Source organism: Heterocephalus glaber, unplaced genomic scaffold (assembly GCF_053883595.1).
Source record: "Heterocephalus glaber isolate CG9 unplaced genomic scaffold, H.glaber_assembly_v1.0 deba00001720, whole genome shotgun sequence".
Lineage (NCBI taxonomy): Eukaryota > Metazoa > Chordata > Mammalia > Rodentia > Bathyergidae > Heterocephalus > Heterocephalus glaber.
The window spans coordinates 12,281,157-12,302,536 of record NW_028258433.1 but is presented as its reverse complement, the minus strand read 5'-3'; the positions used below and the strand labels follow the sequence as shown (position 1 = coordinate 12,302,536).

The 21,380-nt window shown below is 38.5% G+C and overlaps 2 protein-coding genes and 1 long non-coding RNA gene across 3 annotated transcripts in view; 2 read left to right on the top strand and 1 right to left on the bottom strand.

The window, feature by feature from the left end:
* The window catches only part of LOC106009344 (uncharacterized), a 33,412-nt gene extending 28,606 nt beyond the window's left edge, over window positions 1–4,806 (bottom strand). Inside the window, exons 1-3 of the mRNA XM_087199535.1 lie at window positions 4,783–4,806; window positions 3,689–4,247; window positions 77–174 (exon numbers count right to left, since the gene is read on the bottom strand). Coding sequence (XP_087055661.1) covers window positions 98–174; window positions 3,689–4,247; window positions 4,783–4,806 — 660 coding nt within the window. The 3' untranslated portion in view covers window positions 77–97. The remainder of the gene's footprint in view (window positions 1–76; window positions 175–3,688; window positions 4,248–4,782) is intronic.
* The window catches only part of Lhfpl6 (LHFPL tetraspan subfamily member 6), a 259,448-nt gene continuing 241,994 nt past the window's right edge, over window positions 3,927–21,380 (top strand). Inside the window, exons 1-2 of the mRNA XM_004844111.4 lie at window positions 3,927–4,117; window positions 5,524–6,097. Of these exons, the coding sequence (XP_004844168.1) occupies window positions 5,713–6,097 (385 nt within the window). The 5' untranslated portion in view covers window positions 3,927–4,117; window positions 5,524–5,712. The remainder of the gene's footprint in view (window positions 4,118–5,523; window positions 6,098–21,380) is intronic.
* Window positions 6,104–13,869, top strand: LOC147821716 (uncharacterized). Its single transcript, XR_015446656.1, has 2 exons — window positions 6,104–8,110; window positions 12,948–13,869. It is a non-coding gene; the product is annotated as an uncharacterized LOC147821716 (long non-coding RNA).

Here is a 21,380-nt window from a genome sequence, read left to right as displayed (position 1 = left end):
TGCCACTCTTTAAGGCGGGTCCATCATCTCCAACATAGGCTGTAGACAATGAGGGCCTGACACATTCACCATTTACCTGACAGTGTCTGTGCTGACATCATTCTCTCCTCTCTGCTCTGCCTGCACCTCTGCGTGCTGCATCTAATCCATTTCGCTCTGGTTCTGGCTCTTTGACTGTAAGAAAAGGTTCATTGTGAACAATCTGACAGGTAATGACAGGGACTTAAACAGGAAAGGGTTATTGGTCTCTCCTCTAGAAGTCCAAGGATAATATAGCAGCCTAATGAAGACATGGAGGATCTCAACTCTTTTCACCAATTTTATTTCCTCATTCTCAGTGTGTTGACTTTTACCTTCATGCCTGTTATCACATGTGGAAAGACAGATGCTCTCATAGCCATTTTCTGGGCTGGAAGAAATAGCAAGTGAATACAATGGGACTAGCACACACTGGTCAGAGCTGTCACATGGCCATGCAAACTTCAATGAAGCCTGGAAAATGGAGATTTTAGTGTTTAACACTTCTGTAGGGCAGAGAGTAGAAAATGACATAGTATCAGCCAAAGAATAGCATTTGGCTGTTGTGAACTAAAAAAATTCTTTTCTGACCTTTCTCCAATGGTCAGAAGTGATTATTTCCATGGTACCTATTATTACTATCACATTCCTTCTGTAATTTCACACATCACACTCCATTTGTTTAAAGGTAAATATCCACTTTGTAGGTTGCAGTAGAACAGTGATATTAATCATAATACTGATCTATTCATTAACACCATCTGTTCACATTCAATTATTGAATATCTACCTACTATCATCAAACTCTGAGATACATTGTTGACTAATACCTACTTCCTGTCATTAAGTATATAGCTTATCTGTACCATGCTTTATCAATTAGGAATGCCTTCAGCTACTAAAAGTAAATTCAACTCACAGGTACTTAAACCATAATAACAATCTACAATTTACTTTTTTAAAAATTTCAAAAGGAGGTGAATAGCTCTACAGTATTATGATGCTGGATTATGTCTCTGTGACATTCTCCCTTCTCATGATCACAAGACGGCTGCCGCACTGCCAACATCTCACAGCCACGACAGTGACACAACTATTCCCTCATGCTTCCTTATTAGTGAATTCGGTCTTCCTCAGAGGTCCCTTAGTGAACTCAACTGACCTAGAAGGGGATCAAGTATCTATTATTAACTTTAAGGGAGGCTAGAAGAGTGCCTGGTGAGCAAGGGAGAAAGGATTTAGAATTAGTATTGGGTAGCTAATATTGTTGTCATAAATATTTTACAGCATTCCACATACTTTTGTATCTATGATCTCATCTTATGACTGAAGAGGACTGCTATCCAAACACACTGGGAACCCAAACGTGGAACAGGAGGTCTAAGCGACATCTGCTATGTGGGAAATTCTGGCTGTGAAATAATTTAAAGATTCTTTGAAGGTGCAAATGTAACACAAGGGTTTTAAAGATGTTATGATGCATTCTGCTTATAAAGTATGCATGCAAGAACCCAAAGAGTAATTCAGAAAATTTTATAGTTTGGGAAGATAATTACAGAGTGGGATGAAGAGAGGAATCCAGATACATGGACTCCAGCCCTCTGTCTTGGATGAGATCCTGGAAAGATTCTGAGCCTGTTTCCTCATCTGTAAAATTATGCAGTCAAACAAGATGAGATGATCCTGAAACATTTTCTGAAATCTGAATTCTTATATAATCATAATGTGAGAGTCATGAGCTAAGGCAACATTAAAAATCAAGCTCTTTTTACAAATGAGATAACAGAAAGGTCACTATTTATCCAAATTCACTCATTTAGGCTAGAAATTTGAGTTCCAGTATATTGCACACAAGGCTTTCACAAATAATTAATATTGCTTGTATCTTGGCAGAAATTTAAGAATTTGGTTTCTTTCTTGTCTTAGAATCTCTCTCTGATGGCATTTATTATTTAACAGAATGCAAATAATGAAACTTTTAAAAGTCCACCTTTTACCTGTAACTTTTTTGGTAAACTACTTATCCTCTCTGTAAAATAACAATTGCAACTTTATAGTCTTTTGAGGATGAAATACAGTAATGTAATAATAAACCTTAGTGTAATAACACACTGCAAAGACTCAAGCTGCAGTAACCATGATTGCCATTAATGTCTTCCTATCTCAAGTAGTTAAAGCTTTTCCAAGCTTGAGAAAGTAACCTAGACCAATTTTCCCAGCAGGCTGCACTGGAGGTGAGTCTGAATCTATTATTATTTTGCCTTTATATGATCATATCTTCTACCTTTGCATTATGTAGATGTGAAGATTCTGTGTAATAACCAAGGGTGTGGTACCTAACTGAAGTCAGACCAGTCATTACGGTGCCACTGAATTCAGTAACTGGTAATTTGGACAAGCAGAATTATAACAACTTAAATTAAAAATACACTTAAATCAAGGATTCTGAGCCTGTGATTCATGGATGCACTTCAGGACATAGAGTCATCTGACATCACTGAGACAGGTTTTCTCAACCTTGGCTCTTCTGACCCTCTGGGCAATCATCTCAGGGGCTGCCCTGAATATTTTATCAGGATTCTTGGCTTTTATCCACTAGATGCCAGTAATGCTTCCCTGTTCTGCTAACCAAAAATATCTCCAGATTTTGCCAAATATCTCTTGGAGGGCATATTTCTCCTCCCTTTTGTGAACTTTATGATAAAACTATATATCCCCCCCCAGGATGCTTATTAGTTTCTTCTTATTCTTATAAAGACCTATGACTTTAAAAGGATTGGAACCAATTACTTAAAGCCTTCCAAACTAATAACGAAAGAACACACATATCCAACTGTAGTTGTAAAAAAATGTACACCATCATGGTTAGTTAAATGGTGTAATTTGAAAATTTATTACAAAGTTTATACAAAGTATGAACCTATCCTTTTATTTCAACTACTTTGAAAAGATATATCACCAAAACTGTATCTGGGGAAAGTACCTACTTCAAAAACTGCTATTCCCAGATGGTGTGTTTCTTAAAATACTATCTTCAGCTGACGCCCACAGTCATCCACTAAATCTAGCTCTAAACTTCCAAAGGAGTTAGTATTAATGACAAGTAAAAACAGACCCCATGTCGAGAGGAAAAATAAAAATTAGCTGTTTTTCAGAGAAGAAATCCAAAGCTGATATCGACTATTACCACTGAGTAGAAGGAAGAGGGGTGGAAAAGAAGGGAGGTCAGGGGACCAAAGGGAAGGGAGAGAGAAAGACAGAGAGGAACGGGGAGAAGAGAGGACTGGGGAGCGGAGGGAGAAAGGAGGAAGAACGATGGAGAAGGAGAAGACTGCCTTGACAGAGATAGCCGAAGAGGTTTATCTCTCTTCCTGGAGAGGCTCCTTAGATGACTCCCTCGGCTTCTCCCCGGCCTGTCTGGAAAGCTAGCTGCCCCCTTGGAGACCTGTGCTCTCGCTCTCTTCCACTCCCATGTCCACACCCGCCTTGCTCATCGCCTTCCAAAAAGACCGCTTCCCAAGATCCCCTAAAGCTCAGCAGACCCCTTTCCCTACTCTTTAAGGCCCTCCTTCCCGTCTAAGTCTCCTGCTGCGGTAGAAAAACTACAACCCAAGTCCTCGGCCCAAAAAGCAAACAGGGACTCGGTCTCCTGCCGCGCCCGAGGGAGCACCCTCTAAGACCAGCAACTTCGCCAGCTCCTCAGCCTCCAGGAGACGGCCCGGGAAGGCAGGGTGTGGTGCAGGGGACCAGCCGCCGGCGAAGCCCCGGAGCCGCTCGGAGCCGCCCCGGGGGGGCTCTGCCCTTGTGGGCGGTGGCGCGCGTCCTCGCCGTCTCTGCCGTCGAGGGGAGGGGACAGGAGGGGGCGGAGGCCGGGCGGCAGGAGGAGGCGGTGCAGCCCAGCCGCTCCTCGGCGCGCAGGCCGGCTCCACCGAGTGAGGTCTCCACCCCACCCTCCCGTTTGCCCCGGGCTCTGCGGCTTCTGGACTGCGCGAGGAAGACAAGGACGGTCCCAGGTCGTTGGATGTTCCGTCCCGGAAAGACAGCAAGTTGTGGAGCGCCCGGGACCCGGGAGAGGAGGTGGCCGCCGCCCGCCGGCCATGTGAGTAGAGCGCAAGGCTGCCCGGGCCCCGCTCCCGGACCCCCTGAGCCCGGCTCTCCGTGGGCTCTGCCGGCCTGCCGCGTCTGCTGTCGCGTCCGCCTCCGGGGGTTGCTGCCTTCCCATGCTTCGCCTTAGTTCCCCTTTAAACCGCTGGAGAGTCCCCCTCTCCCTGTTTTAGAATTGTGGGATCATTGTGTTTCCACGGGTGGGCGGGTGACAGAGGCAATCTCGGGGGGCCGAATGTGTTCTTGTTCCTAGACTCCCTGGAGGCGAGGGCCCCCCTTTCTCACGCCACCCCCTGCTGGTCTTCCCCAGCCTTCTGGCCCAGGCAGACCAACTTCAGCCAGTGACTGCAGCTGACAATTAAAAAAAAAAAAAAAAGGTGGCTGCGGGTCTCTTCGAATTATACCCAGAGACATCTGGGGAGGAGATGGTGAAAGGATAAAGGAAAAAGGTTTGCTGTGGACCCTTAAAGCTGGAGTTAGAAAGGAGTTCAGGCTGTAACTCTACCGTGGATGTCCTGTGTGTGTCTGTGTTCATTATGGAAAGTGTGAGAAAGCGTTCAGGAACTCGTTTTGTATGGCAGGAGCAGAAGTACTGTATATGTACCTGCAACCATTTGAGTGACTGGTATTTGATGTCAGGTATTAAAAAGCACGTGTTACCTTTCGGGTTAGACAATAGTTCATCAGGGGAAATGATTCCCATGAAATCATGGGAACTAATGAATCAGAAGAGTAGATGTGAAAATAAGACACACACACAGGCTTTCTTTTACCTGAGGAGATAGTTTTTAAGACTGAAGGAATTCTCAGATGCTACTGATTGATTGAGTACTTGGGAGTGTCTGATAATAGTTCTATCTAATGTAGTTGCCTAGATGGTCTATATTGTTTGTTGAATTTATGATATTCTTCCATGGGGGAAAGTTATCCTAATTATTTTATTTGGGCTCAGAAAGTTAATGCACAGTTAAAAGGGCACAGGAGAGTTGCCACAGTGAGTGTGAATTTGCAAGCAAAGTAAACAAATGATAGTATGGTTCATTTTATTTTAATATCCTGAATTATGTTTACTGCCAGTAAAAATGTTACGTTACTTTTAATGTGAGTAAGTGAAATGAATTCCCTGGCTTGGCAAATAGAAGTCATGTATTTCTTTAAGTAAATAGCTGTCAGAGTTAATTTGGGAGCATTTACAAGAAATAAAGACATGAAAAAATTTTGATCGGGTTAGACAGAAATTGAATTATAGTGAAGCTTACAGAGAGAATTAGTTCTTCTCACTTTTGAAGTGTTGAGGCAAGTTTGAATGTTTATTAACTTAAATTTACAGACCAAATGTGTGTTAGCATTTCTCTAAAAGTATTTAACTTTTAATATTCCATATTACTGTTTGTTTACCAGGGACCGTCATCAGTACTACAGAGGATGGGAAGTTGATGCCCAGTAGGGCTGAAGATCCAGTTTGCTAATAGACACTCCCTGCTTTCAGAACTGTGGATTACCTGCGGTTTCCTGGTGATTTCACACCTTTACTCACTCCTGCATTCCCAGAACATTGACTTCAGTCCTCCTTGCCCAGTTTGGTGAAAGATGGCATCCAGCCTGACTTGTACAGGGGTGATCTGGGCTTTCCTTTCTTTTCTTTGTGCTACCACCTCCTGTGTGGGGTTCTTTATGCCTTACTGGCTCTGGGGATCACAGCTGGGCAAGCCAGTGTCCTTTGGTACTTTCCGGAGATGCTCCTATCCTGTGCATGATGAGAGTCGGCAGATGATGGTGATGGTGGAGGAATGTGGGCGATATGCCTCCTTCCAGGGCATCCCCAGTGCAGAATGGAGGATCTGTACCATAGTGACCGGCCTGGGCTGTGGCCTGCTCCTTCTGGTGGCGCTCACGGCCCTCATGGGTTGTTGTGTGTCTGAGCTCATCTCCCGGACAGTAGGAAGAGTGGCTGGAGGAATTCAGTTTCTAGGGGGTAAGTGACTTACTACATTTGAGTTGTTTGCCAGAATCCCAAAGGAATATTGAAAATTATATTTCATTTGTCTACTGAGATTATTGTAATTGACACTTGGAATGCACAGGAGAAATAGATATGGAATGGCTTTTATCATAGGCTGCCAGAGAGAAAGATTTTTACTGGAGTTGCTTTACAGCTTAAAGAGCTCTTAATTTCTGTACATCCTTAGACATATGCATCATTGGCTTGCTAAGTACCACCTATAGTGATATATGTAGTAGGAGAGATAGTTTGGATTTTATGGCTACTTGTTTTTTCTGTCTGACTATGGGCAATTGGATTATCCTTGACTTAACTGGAATACTTAGTCTTTAGAGGCAGAGGTTTATAGGAAAATGGAAAAGGTTTTTGATTTAACATTGTCATAAACCATCAATACTTCTCATTGGATGTAAAATTGACCCTTGTCCAATCTTTAACTATATTTCTCAATAAGTATTATTGCTTCAAATGATAAATCAGTTTTATATTAACAACTATAAACTTAACTACGGTAAAAAGATCTCTATAGGCTTAATTACTGTGCTAGGATTCAACTTCCCTGGGTGCTTTTGCTGGTCGGGGAGCGGGGGGTTATACTCTATATAGTGAATGATGTGTGCTCGTCCCAGATGGACTGGATAGTTTCACTAACACCAAGAACGTTTTGATTTTTTACTTGGCTTTTCTCCAGCAAGTGTTGCTTCAATATTTCTGGTCATATGGTTTTAATTGGACTTTATGTATTTTCCACTGTGCTTTTCACCTTCATTCTTCAACCTGACTGGCTAAACTTGTGTGATTTACAGTTCACTCTTGTGAAATATGACAACCTCCACAGATAGTGCAGACTGAAGGGAAATAGGAAACCTGGAAAACTTATAAAATGTATTTGTAACTTCATGACAAAGTAAAAGTCTACTACTCTCCCATTTGGTATTGCCTTACAGTCTTTCGTGAAGAACACAGAAGAAAACACATTAAAAACGAATAGTTCTGAGATAGTGTGTACATATTAGAGAATCCCAATTGGTTATTCCAGACGCTTTAATATAAAGCATTCCAGTAATGTTTTATGTGTGCTGAAAATGCATGTGGCAGAAAGTTTTGTCTTTTGACACAAGGGGTAGATTCGTTTCCAGTCTTCTAATTCCTTACCCTAAATTAACTTTGTCCTCCTCAGTTTTTTTTTCCTGTGGTTTTGCATCCTAGTCTGCTCTGGGGACCCTAACAGTCCTCTCCTTACTGGTTCTGTATTCATCAGTGACAAAAATCTTGCCTGTAATATGTATATTTACACAGAAATATATTAAATATATTAGGAAACATGAAGTTTTTGTTGAAAGTAGAAATGTAAATGCAGAGTTGGAAAACTTGTTGATAGATACCACAGATTTTTAGAATAGTACTAATGCCAAGAGTATTTAAACATTTTTTTTTTTTAAAGAATCAACTGGATTTGCTATTTGTTTCTCTTGGCTCAGGAAAATGCTTAAGCAGTTTCATTTTCTTCTCTTATGGTAAATATTACTTTCTGTTTTTCTCTATTTTAGGGCAGAGACTGCTATTATTTCTGGCAGCATAGAAAATGCTTACAAAGAGAAATCAGTTTTTATTGATTATCTTTAAACGTATAATGAAAGAAGGCAACAGGAAGTGAATCTGAGACCCAAGAGATTTATGCTTCTCTCTCTAAGCTATGTATAGATTTTTTGGAATTATATAGAGCTAAATGTTCTACTTTACAAAATACCCAAGGGGATAGACAATTGAGAAAGTTATATATATTTTAAGATGGTCCATGTTTTTTCTTCGTGGATGTTTTTTCACGAACTCTGGCTTGGGAAGAGTTATTGAGACTAAGCTAAGGATGTAATTTGCTTGTAGTTGATATTCTCTTGTTTTTCACATGTTTCTCCTATCAGGCAAAAATAGTTCTGAATGTAAAACTAAGAAGCTTTTTCTGGTTTTGACCTCTTAAGAGTACAAGTAAGTAAATATGCCTGTTATCAAAGATAATAGTAACTTTGGAATTAAAATTAACTTGCATTTGGAAAAGGTTTTGAAAATCTGCCAGTAACCACTATCAGATGCAAAACAAAACATTTCAAAAATAGTTTCTCCTGTTGTTCATTTGATAAGTGGATTTTTATTTATAAAACTTGTGTGGTAAGTAGTTTTATAATTTTTGTTAAATTTTTCATAAAATCGGTGGGTTCTATAAAGACTGCAAAATGTCAAACCAGTGAGTTCTGTGAATCTCATAGACTATAATGTTTCTGAAATGTAATCAGCATACAGGGTACGCTGCAGATTCTCTTCTAAAAATGATTTGCCCAGAAGGGGTATGTTTAGCTAAAGTGAGGGTTGCTCCAAAAACAACAGGAAGCAGGAGAATGGCAAAATACAGAGGCATCCTGCTTAACCCCACCGGCTGTATCTAGAGTCTGCACATATGGTGGAACATCAGGCAGTAAAAACCCCTGCAGTACTTTGGAACAAATTAAAGGACAAAGTGTCAACCTTAATTTTGAATCTTTTTGCTATGGTTGGTTAGAGGTTAAAATGTCATCGGTTGACTGATAGAACAACATAAGTGGGTCTTTTGAAAATAGACATTTGCAACTTATCATAGATTACTCAAGGAATCAATGATGATTACTTGTCATGTGGTAACTTGTACATAAACTTTAATTGATACCATCTCCATTTCATAAGGTTTGTTTATGGCATAAATTAAAAAAAAAACAGTGTGAATTGAGTTTTACCCTCAACTGAGTTTTTAAAAGGGTATATAGAAAGGCATTGAAAAACATAATTATAATAAAATGTTAATATATAGTATGATAAGGAGGATTTGAGAAAATAGAGGTTTTAATGTTGTTTTGTTCTTTATCAAATTACGTACTTTCAAATATTGCTGTGGTCATTTAGGACTTCAGCAGAGTTTAAAAAAAACTTTTTGATGTATGCAGAAGCTTTTTGATATTGTATTTATGTGCTGTGTATGTGAAACCGGTAAGAACACTGCAAAAACGTATAAAAACTATGTATAAGTTCTGTGAACTTGTGCTTGCAAATAATCAGGATCTGATTGTATAAATTTCATTTTAAAAATGCCTAGTTCAGGATTGAGAGAGTTTCAAAGAGCGCTCCAAATTTATTAACATATCATTCCATGTTTAGTTTGAATGTGAGTCACATATATGTATAAAATGGGTGCATAATGCTATCCAGCAGCAAAAGACTGCTTTTCCAATTTAGACACTGTGCTAGTCTTTGAAGCCAGGGACACCATCTCCTCAGCTAATTGATAGTTAAGTGCTGCTCAAGACAGTAATGATGATAGAGTGTGACTTTGGGCATCCCTTTCTCTGTGTGCCACAAGCATCATTGCCTTTCCAGAGTTTTCCCACTGGAAAGTCTCACATGAGCATGTCTTTCATCCCTTTAGGATGATTCTCAGGGACTCTTCTTTCCTTACCTACTTTAAGCCTGACCTGTCATATGCTATGCCATGTGGTGCTTTCCTCTATATCCAGAGATATAAAGGAAAGCTATCACAGCTTTCACAAGTAATAGCTGAATCAATAATAAGTGTTGGCGTATTAGTGGGCATGGTGACATTTTAGTGACAGTGTCATACTCTCATTTTACAACATTTTGGAGCTTTTTAGGCCAGTTGAAGGAGCAAGAAGGGCTTTTTTTGCTCCTCTTTAAATTGCATCTTATAGATTACTAATTACTCTGTCTCATTTAGCTCCCTCTGACCTACTGTATATGGCTCAGTGAGTTATCTGGAGTTCTAAGCCTGCAGTTTTAAAATTTTAACATGCATAAGAATTACCTGTAAGAATTTTAACATGGAGTGCTTGGGGCCCATTCTGTGTTTCTGATTCAGTTAATTTGGTGGGGGACCTGATAGTTTGCATTTCTAATAAGTTTCCCAGGTGATACCTGTACTGTTTGGGGCCATGCCTTGAAAACCCTGTTCTAAGCTAAGTATTTCATATTTTAGAAAATGTGACTTCTGGTAGATGGCTGACTTTCAGAACTTAGAATTTATTTGTGTCATGACCTGATATAAATATCTCTAACTGGGCTATGGAAAAGGTCCCACCTCTGTAGTTTGGTGTTGGTGAAGCACATCATCCTGCTTCCATTTCTTCTTCTTCTTTTCTCCGTTCTCTGAAATTCTCTCTCAATACATGGAGAGTTCAGGGCCCTGCCCCAGAGTGTGTGTTTGGCAGGTCTGGGTGGGACTGAGGTTGAGGACTTTTTGCTGTTGTTGTTAAATTCTTTTATTGGTACATTGTAGGTATACAACACAATTACATTTCTCATTGGGAACTCATACCTTTACATGATGCATCTTGGTTCTTATTTTTTCCCCATTCCTAGCCCTCCCTTCATCCCCTCCACCCTTCCCTATTTACAAAGACTTTATTTCCATTTTTTCCATTTCTCATCATTTTTCCTTTCCCTTCTTTCCTTTCCCCTGCCCCTCCCACTACCCCTACCCCTTTGGACCTTTTCATCCTATTTTGCCTTATCGATTATTCATTCTAATCATTGGTACATTTTAGGTATACAATATAATGACATTCATCATTGGAAATTTGCACCTTTACATAATCTCTCTTGGTTCTTATTTTTCACCCTTTCCCAGCCCTCCCTTCAACCCCTCCATTCCTCCCTATTTACAAGATTTTGTTCCTATTTTTCCATTTTCTTATATTAATTCCGTTCCCTTCTATCCTTTCCCCCACCCCTCCCACTTCCTTCCCCTTTGCCCCTTTTCTTCCTATTTCACATTGCCTATTATATGTTTTAGTCCTTATTTACACTTTCAGTTTCTCACACCAGAGAAACTATTCAGTATTTACACATGTGTGTCCTATTTATTTCACTTAAGAGTATCGCCTCAATGTGCATCCACTTAGCTATAAATGTCTCTAATTTCTCATTTTTTATGGCTGAATAGTACTCCATTTTATTAAAAAAACCATATTTTCTTTATCCAGTCTCCAGTTGATGGGCATTTCTCAAGTGGTCTAGACCCAAATGGTTTACATATCACAAACCAATGTTACTTACTGAAATCTCAAATTATGCCAGTATTGGTGTGTAGACTTGCACAACTATTAAACTAGTATAAATCATTAGACTTGTTACATCTGTACTTGTTATTTTATTTTTATTTTTATTTTTTATTTTTTGATACCAGGGATCGAACTCGGATCCTTGCGCTTGCACAGCAGGCGGCGAAACCACTGAGCTAAATCCCCGGCCCTGTTATTTTAATGGTAGTAGGATTTGAGTTACAGAACACCAGAACTGCTGTAGGAACATACTTGTTAATACTATAATTGGTTTCTCCTTTATATTACCTTGCTAACCTTAAGTGATACACTCATAAAGCAGAAGGAAAATCAAATATTTTCCATACGGTCCCTATAGAAAGACTGTATTTTGATTTATGACTCCAGGTGTAAATGATAAATCCCGCCACCATTCCTAGGATTGTGTTGCCTCCTTCAGTCTGAGACAATGTAATGTTGCTGGTTTGTGTTTAGCTATAATACCTTCAGATCTCTGACCTGTTTTCTGCCATATTACTCAGTTTTTTCCCCCCAATTTTGTGTTACTGGTTTTTACTTCATAACATTATATCTCTGAAGTAAATAATGATGATAATTCTTAAAAAATGTGGAATAAAAAGTTATTCATTGTACTTGTTAACTGCTTTGCAGTATTTTTTCCTTAGAATGATTAGATTTTTTTTTAAACATGGTCCAATTCTCCATTTGTTTTTGCAGAGAACAGTCTGAGAGAGTGATCTGGTATTTCATTTACTTCCTTTTGTTACCACTAGCTAACACAGTCATAATAGAGATCACCGAGGCCAAGGTCATTATGGATTATTTAGCCCCACTAATAGAGATACTGCTACCTAGTTAGTTGTCTTGTAAAAATATGTTGTTAGTCACAAAGGCTACCAGCAGAGAAATGTGAATTCATAACCATTCCCATAAAAAGGATTTTAAAAATACACTGAAGAAATCTTTACATTAACTTGTATCATATACAAGATGCATAAAATTTGGACTCCACACAAGGCCATCACTGTACACCATTAGTGCTTGAACACCAGCTTGGCAAGGGTGGCTTACTGAGTATTGGTTATAATCAGAAGGAATACAGACATTAGTGCAAAACTTTTATTCTTTATGTCATTAGAATTGATCTTATTATTCACTCTCACTCTCACTCTCTCTTTTCCCTCTCCCCTTCCTTAAATACAGATATGGAACCCAGGGCCTTTGCACTGACATATATCCCCAGGTCTTTTCAACATTTTTTTGTTTCAGTTTTGAAATAGAGTTTCACTAAGTCACTAAGTAGCCCAGGCTGAGCTTGAACTAGCTGTCTTTTGCCTCATCTCCCAGAGTGCTGGAAATATATGTATGCACCACCATATCTGGCTTCTTGTTGCTCTCTTAAAATATAATCCTCAATTGTGTTCTGAGAAACATGAATTCCTGAGTGTATCAATGTATGCTAATAGGAAAAAGCAAAACAGTTGTAGGATAAGTAGATTTGAGAAACACTTCGTTATGGAGAGTTAGTAGCCTACATTACAGCAGAACTTTATTGAGCCTTTGGTACATTGATGCACATTGCCAGTCTGGGGAAAATGAGTTGGAACACAGCATCAAATATTTCCCTAACTCATTTAGGCCCAGAACCCTCAAGAGACTTGTGATTCAGCTTCCATTTCACTACAGTGGAGCAGTTAATTAATTCTTTTTTTTTTTTTTTACAGATGAGAACACTGAATTTTAGAGTGACACCTGAAGTTATCCTATTAGTTACTGAATTGGTTGTGAATATTATCACCATCAAATTTTAGTGTTAATTGAAATTCTACCTAATATTTAGAATGCAGGATTTTGACTATTGTGAAGAGTAAGTCTCTTAACATATAGTAGGTGAATATTTTGATTATGTCTTTTACTCTTCCTTTACGTTTCTGATACAATGGAAACACTGTTATAAAATATGATGTCGCAAATTTTTGCCACATGTCAAAAAATATATTACAGTTTAATGTTAATAGTGCAATTTGTACTAGGAAGAATGCCAAAACAAACATACTGTTTTTTAAAAATTATTCAGCAAAAGATTGCATACTGGCCAAATTTTCTAATATAAGTACCCACTGAGAAAAACCTTTGTAGTAATCCTTTAAAACTAAAGATAATGTTAATTTTGGAGGATACATTTCTTCAATAATGAATCTAAGGACTTCATGTCCCTCTTATAAAATGAAGGGCAATGTTCTACTTTGTCAATGTAGATCAATAAAATAGAACTTTTAAAGTTTCAGCTAAATCATACTAAAGGAGTCCAGGGATTTCTTAAGGGTCTTTGAATAGTTATTTTTAAAGGGTAGTATAGTTGAACACAGCATTACCCAGCTTTGGTTGTTAATATTGCTGATGTATTATTGGAGAATTTGGTATCTTTCTTTATATGGTAGATGTAACTCCAGTTAGTGATTTGTTCTTAGAATTTATGAAGTTTAAATAGTAATGTAAGCTCCAGAACTGACCTGCTTATACTTTAGTAAATAATTTACCTTTCATTTGTCTCAGATTTTTAATAAAATCAGACAGCTTTTTGTATTACAGTGTACTGAAATATGTAAAACAATATTTTTTGATTAAAAAATGAAATTCCATTTATGATTTTATGTTTTTCTTATTTCTTTCAACAAGCAGGAAGTATAACATTTTTCTTCGAGGCCTACAGTGACTGGAATAAACAACACCTGATATGTTCAATTAATATTTGATATATTATTTAGTTTTAATTTCTTAGTAGTGACATGAGGATCTACAGAATATGACCTTCATGGGAATATTTCCAAGGAAAAATAAAGAAATACCACCAATGTAATGACATTTAAGACAATGTCCCCTTACTTGATTTCCTTGCATAATATTAGGCCTTTTAAAAGAGTGTTCTGTAGTCATCTGTATTGAAAACATGTTACATAATACCATAATTCCCTCTCCAGGCACCTTTTAATAGCGCTGAATAATTCTGGAATAACGAAATTGGCTTAACTTTAACATTGTGTTTCACAAACTTACTTGGGAATGGCGTGGTCCTATTTACTGGTAATACGCATTAATAGCTCTTTGAATTAATAGTCAACAGAATGAAAATTGTGAGTGAAATGCCAAGTCAGAGTATGTTGTAAACCCACAAGATTGGTGATTTATGGGCATTTATTTACTTTGAGCCTAGAATATGTCAAATAATGTGGTAGGTATTCAGATAAAAATAGGGATATAACTCTATTATGGTGAAGCACATAGTCTAATGGAGGAAACCAATCTAGGGGTGTAATTACAACCCAAAGGATTCATGATGCGTAACACTCACTTCCATGTTTTGCTCCAGGTGGCAGTGACTTAGCCCAAGTGATGGGCTCACTGGCCTCACATAGTATATGCTTGTCATTTTTCCATTCTGCCTTTCCCTCCTTGGCTGTGAGTCACAAGGGACTGTGTTTTCTAGTTGCTTTGACATTGGTATCTGGGTAGATTTGGCCAGAGGGAAGCTCTATTGGAAGATGAGAGGCAGGGAGAAGCCAGGGTATTTCTCTTTCTGGGCAGGTTCATAGGAGCAGATGTCTCTCCCCCTGGAAAGCCTTGTTCTTCATGATTATAGCTCCTATCAGAAAACCACTAATAATGATGCACCCTCACGAGACAACCAATTCCTTTAGTTACTAGTAATGCCATCTTCTGCCAGTATCATTATTCCATCTAATGGACAGCAGTCATTTTCTGTTACTGATAATTTCTGGGTCCCCTTTTAAAATCTTCTTTCGTTTGTTAGTTCTCCTAACATCTGTATAAACAATTGCCTATATTAAATTCTTTATGTTTGAGATAACTTGGATGGTTTCTGCTTTCCTGGGTGGAGTCTGGCTGGAACATGTAGTTCAAAATCATACTTCAGCCAGACACAGAATTATGGCCTACAGTGAACTTTTTTTTAAAGACAAAAATATCTGGTGTTTAATCCAGGAAGGCTCAGGGCCCACTCAGGTGTGAACAAAATGCTGCAGGTCACAGAGGAGTGCTGCCATGCTGTCTACAAAGGGTGCTGGCAGAGGTGATCCCTGTGCTGGGTCTGGTAAGCAGCAGGCTCCCTGAGCTTTTGGGCAGGGGAATGCCAAATCCTCAAAGTCAAAGAGTTGTGAAGAGATCTGACATGAGTTCCAGAATTGGTAGTAGATTTCCTCTAGGGAATTGGGTGGGGTGATGCCCTAGGGATAAAAGTGGAGAGGACAGAAGGAGGCAGGTTGTGAAGCTCTCCATTTGTAGTCTATGCCCCCAGTGTTATTTGATGAGGAGATGGCCCAGATTGTCCTCTTATTAATCTAATATATCTTCCATATGGGTGGCATACTGTAGTGGGTAATGCTGGGTGACATAGGGCACACATAGGAACCACTAGGTCCTTCCAGGATCACACCATTCCAATATCTCTGTGGCTGGGAAGTATGGAATACAGGGACACAAAGTCCCTGGCTGTCCACTTGCCTCTCCCTGGCAACCCAAACTCTGTGGTTGTGTCTCTTCCCCTGCTGTGTGTGCACAATGTCTGTTGGATACAAATTTAAGAATTGTTCTTGTTCTCTTCATGGTTAGAAGGAAACTACAATGGAATCATTATTTTCTGCTGTTTATCATGTAGTGGTATGATGTGTCTTGTTTGTTTTTTTATTTCCTTATTCGTGGTTTTATTACCCAATCTAAAGGGTGAATTATAAATCCTTGTATTAAGACAATTACCTTACAGACTCTATATTCATTTCTAAATAAGATTTAATTCTCATAATGTAATTTTGAGGAAGAATATTAATTTTCCTCTTAAGAGCACTTACTCTTAAATCTGCTAGATGTAGAAACAGAAAGATATTTAATAAATATTGGTGCTTTTCTTTATTCACTCAACTTGTGTCTTTATATGCCTCTTATGTGTGAGGTTCTGTTTCAGGCACTGAAGATAAAGCACTATTTAGAAATGTATGGTTCTTTTCTACCTAGAATTTAAGTCTAGTGAGAGAGACCAATATTAATCTAATACTCCCCTGAATAACTGTAAAATTATAAATGTAATGAACATCAGAACAAACAGGCACCTTGTTCGCAATCATAGGTGGGATGCCAAAGGCAGAAGCTCCTGAGGAAGTCAGTTTTGAATTGAGACCTGATGCGCAGAGGGGCAGAAAGGAAGAGAGCCTCCCAGGTGAGGGACAGTGGGGACAAGGCCCTCAGGTATAAGGGAGCATGCAGGTTGCATTGAAGCACTGTAGACCAGAACACAGGGGGCAGATGGGTTGGATGAGGCTGGAGAAGTGAGTAGGGGCTGGAAGGATTCATATTAAAGATTTGGTTAGGATGCTCAGAGATCAGAAGCCAATGAAGAAATGAAAAGATTTGAGCAGAGGGGTCATATTTGTTCCCCTAACTTGCTCATATGAGATATTGGCACATTTAAGGCAAATTATTGGAGAGTTAAGTTGAGAGATGTTTGGTTAGAAAACCACTGGATTCTTTCACTTATACTAGCTCTTTTGAGGTACAGGTAACCATTATTATATTTTGAAAAGAGAAGAGAGGCATACTGGTGTTTTTTGGTAAACCATTTGAATGTGTAAGTTAAGTAATACAGATGTCTAGGTATTTGGTTAGGGTATACAATGGTTATAATTTTGCACATTTTTGTACTTTTCTTTCGCAATATTTTCTATACTTGAGATTACTCATTTCATTTTTGTAATAGGTGTATGATGTCTTTCTCCTGTGACTGGTTGTAACTCTGTGAGGACAGAGACATAGTCTGTCATAACACCATATTTCTGGAGCCAAACAAAGTGCCTGAGAGAGAAGACAATAATTTGTTGTCTGTTTAGACTTAATATAACATGGAGTCTTTGAAAAACTATTCAGTATGTATGTTTAGTCTATTTTGATTTTGCAGCTCTTGGTCAGATAACGTACCTACTTTGTAGAATGGCTGATGCAAAGCGTGTGTTGAAACACTGACTTGCATATGACAGCATATGATGGCATCTGCCTTCAAGAGGTTTGAAATCTAGGATGAGAAATTATACAGGCAAATATGAGCCAAGTGCTAAAAGGATTCAGAGAGGTGTCCCCAAGGTCCTGTGAGATACACATATTAGGTAGGCTCATGAATAAGGTCAGCTTATGCTAGCCTTAGGCAAGCTCAGCTGCAGACCCTGAATTCTGTCTTCTGAATATTCAATATTGCCATTGAGAAGGCCATACACTACAAAAGCGACAACAAATGCCAGGCAAGCATGCATTAGGAGCTCAGGAATGTTTTGCTGCTGAAAGTGTTTTCTCATTGTTGGAGGGGTGGGGTGGCCACAGTAGCTACATGGCCACTGAATTTCAACCTTCTGCCCATGTCGTACTTTATTAGTTGGCTCTGCCATGGTTTCCGTATTTTGCCATCTCTTCCAAGTCCCCACCAGGATTAAAGTCTCACTGGACTGCAATTCTCTCAGATTTACCTGGCCACTGTCTTCTTAGTGACCTAGAGAGTGATCATGGAGAAGGGTCTCAAGTGGCCAGTTGGAAACATGAACTCATGAGAAAGATTAGGGTAAGTATATAGATTCATAAAGTTAGTGTTCTTGAAAACCCAAAAGAACATTACTTCATTTACTGTTAAAGCGTGGCTTTATATCTTGACATCATCCTTTGCCATGTGGCTGCACTGGTTGAAAGGCAAGCTTCTAGTAGTGTCTGACTCAATCGCCAATTTTAAGCCTCCTTACCAATTTTGCCAGTTGCTTAATAATTATAATGCTGGTGGACCAGGAATTTGGAGACATTTGTACTTTAAAAAACCAGTTTTTATTACTGGAATAAAATGCAATAAAAAATGCGTGTAGAAAAAAGATCATTTTGCATGGCATTCATTAACAGAAAGGTACCTTGCTTGGGGAAGGCAGAGTCTAGAAAGGACTATGAGGTAGTAAAAATAGTAGAGATGTTAAGGGTGGTATTTGATGTCCTCCCTCCTTTTTCGGAATCTCACGCATACGCATGACATTCTATTTTGATCACCTCGTGGGAGAAAGTGAGTTCATTTATCTCATCCCACCACTGGTGGCTATCCTGATTATAGCCCCCTGGTTGGAACCATTTAAAATTCAATTTGGGTGCCTGTGCCCTCCAAGCTCGGTAGGTTTCATTAAATTACATAGCAGTGAGTTCTCCCTTATGTGGCACCTTTTGAAATACATTTGACTTCAGTGTAATTTCAGACAGTTGTACTTTGTATGGAGTGGTTTTACCATCATAATTGTGGAGTCCAGTTAGATGAGATCCAGAAATATGGATCTGATGGGATGGGAATACAGTGGAAAATATTGTACAAGGGAGATGTTTATAATTCTCTCTACTTTTCCTAGTTAGCTTGCTAGGCTTGTAGTTTTTGGCTCATTGTTTTTGTAGCATTACTTATAGCCTAAGATTAGGATAACAACACTTTTTTCCCCGTGTGAGATGCTTCAGGATTTTAAATGTAGTCAGATTCGAAAAATGAATGTTTTCTTGAGACTGTAACTAAAATTAAATGTTAATGCATTTTCTTGTATTAGCTGTTCTTAAAGTAAAGCTTTTTGCTCATGGGTTCACATTCTTCAGTGACCATACATTGCTGTGAAAAGAAAGTGAACACATGATCTAGGCGTAATCCTTAGCGTCATGGTTCTGGGCAAGTTACTGACTTTTACCTCAGTTCCTTCATTTAGTACTAATGATAACACTAATTCATTGAATTTTTGTGAACTCAGTATATGAAAGTCACCCAATATCAGGCCTGATAAAGTAGAATACCAATAAATGGTGACTATTATCAGTAAATAGGTCATTACCCAAATACTTACTGAATACTGCTCACAAATAAATTTCTAAACACAAATATATACTAAATGTGCTGGGTAGCATTGTAGATATTGAGATAAAATAATGAATGGAAGCAGACTAAGAAAGAACTATAAAGAACTATGATCCCCAGCATTGCAAAGAAACAAAAGAAAAAATGAATGTTAGTTATATTTTCATTTATTGTTAGTTTCCTATTGCTCCCCACTGTGTTCCCCCATCTGGTTTATAAATCAATAATATTCTTATGGCAGGTGATTTATTACTCAGGAAGTAGAAAATACACTTTGTTACTAGGTGTATTTGACCTCTGCAGATCTTAACTTGAGATGCCGTTTAGATATCTGTATAGATATTTTGGACAAGTGTTTTTTTGTTGTTGTTGTTGTTGTTCTCTTTTGCATCTGCCATCATATTATGAGTTATCTTGCTTATGGTGATTCTTTTAAATATCATCTGTTGCTTTTGTGAGACCTTTTCTCTTAGGCAGTTCTAGGGGTTGAACCCAGGGCCACAAATTTGTTAGGCAAGTGCTTTAGTAACTCTTGTAGTGAGCTACATCCCAGCTTTAGAACCTTCTTTAGACCCATCTCTTTTCAGTGCATTCTGATGTAATGGTTGCCTCATTACTGTCTGCTCATAAAATTTGTATTTTATCTCTTTTGCATAAACATAGAGACTATTTGAAAGGTAAAATTAATTCTTTAGAGTTCTGAGTCAATTTATGTCAGATACTTTTAATTAAGCTTTATATTATACAGAATATAATTTTTACATACTTTTTCATTTAATCTCAAGAATATGCTGCAGATTTGTGTCTGAAACTGTGACAAGTGGAACAAAATAAATAAATGTAAGACAGGGCAAACCCTGAGAAGTTTATAAATCTATTGCTTTGGTTGCTAGCCTCTTTCCTTCAGAAGGATGTTATTGTTATTCTCCCAACAACAAGCTTCAGTATTGTGTTATATAGCTAGATAGCTCTTCTATCTTCACAAAATGAACTTTGCCAGTGATGTTTGCAGATGTGTGTTGAAGCAATGTTCTCTAAGATTAGAGCTCAATTCAGGGAATTTTGGAGCTTTCATTTCTGATCCTCTGGGGAATTGAGAAAAATACAAAGAAAATATCTTTGATGGTTGTATTTAGTTCTTTAAAAACTGTAACAAGCACACAGTAAGAGAAAGATGAGAATATTTTGAAATTAAAGTTAAAGATGGGTTGGAAGAAAGTTCTGTAACACTAAATTATTTTGAGACCAGAGGCAAGAAATTTTGTCTTTAATATACTTTGAGATATTTACTTAATGTAATATGCAATTATATGTAACTGAAATATGCTGTCAGGAGTCCTGACCTCTGGGTGACCATTTAAAAAGTCATCTGGCATTACATAATGATCTCATTAGTGTCTTGATGCCCTATCACCATGCTTTCCAAATGACTCTCAAGATGTTTGGTGGGTGCAAAGTCATGTACCTGGGTTCCCTTCTTGCATACCTTTCTTCTTCCCAACCATCCTCATGTTATTGGTAGAGTAATCTTGGCTGTGGTTGTGACCCTTCATGCTCAAAGTACCCTGTGTGATCTTTGTAAAATAAAATCCCCCTACAGTGTGGCTCTAGGCTACATTGGTTACACTTCCATCCACCGACCACCTTCTTGTACACTCTACTTCGGATAAATGGAATCTTCTGAAATTTTTTGTGCCCTGTCTACATGATCTCATTTTCATGCCTTCGCAGACACTGTTCTTTCACCTTATTTCCCCTTCTCCAGAGGTCTAAGTCTATTTGGCTTTCAAGACCTTGTTGGACTTCTCTGTAGCTTCTCCTGTGATTACACTGCTGGAAAACCCTCCCTCTCCTGAGCTCCCAAGGAGCTTTATCAATATTTTTTGATGATGGGGAGTTGAGGAGAGCACTGTCTACCATGCTTAATTGTCAGCCTCCCTCCCCTCCTATCTGTAATCTCTCAGCATACTCTGTATCTGTCACAATTTTTACGTGTATTTGACTACTCCCATAAGTTATATTGGAAAATTTTGTATCCAGATCTTTAAGATACTAGTTTAGGCTTTCTGACATGCCTCATCTATATTCTCTATTATATCATTAATTCTCCTTTCATTTGGTGAGATCATTTCTTATATCTAATACTTTGGCACCTAAGTGCGTAAAGAAAATTCTATGGAATTTTCTGTCTTGCATGCCCAAGGTCTATGCTTAAAAGAAAGACCTACTTGAATGTAAA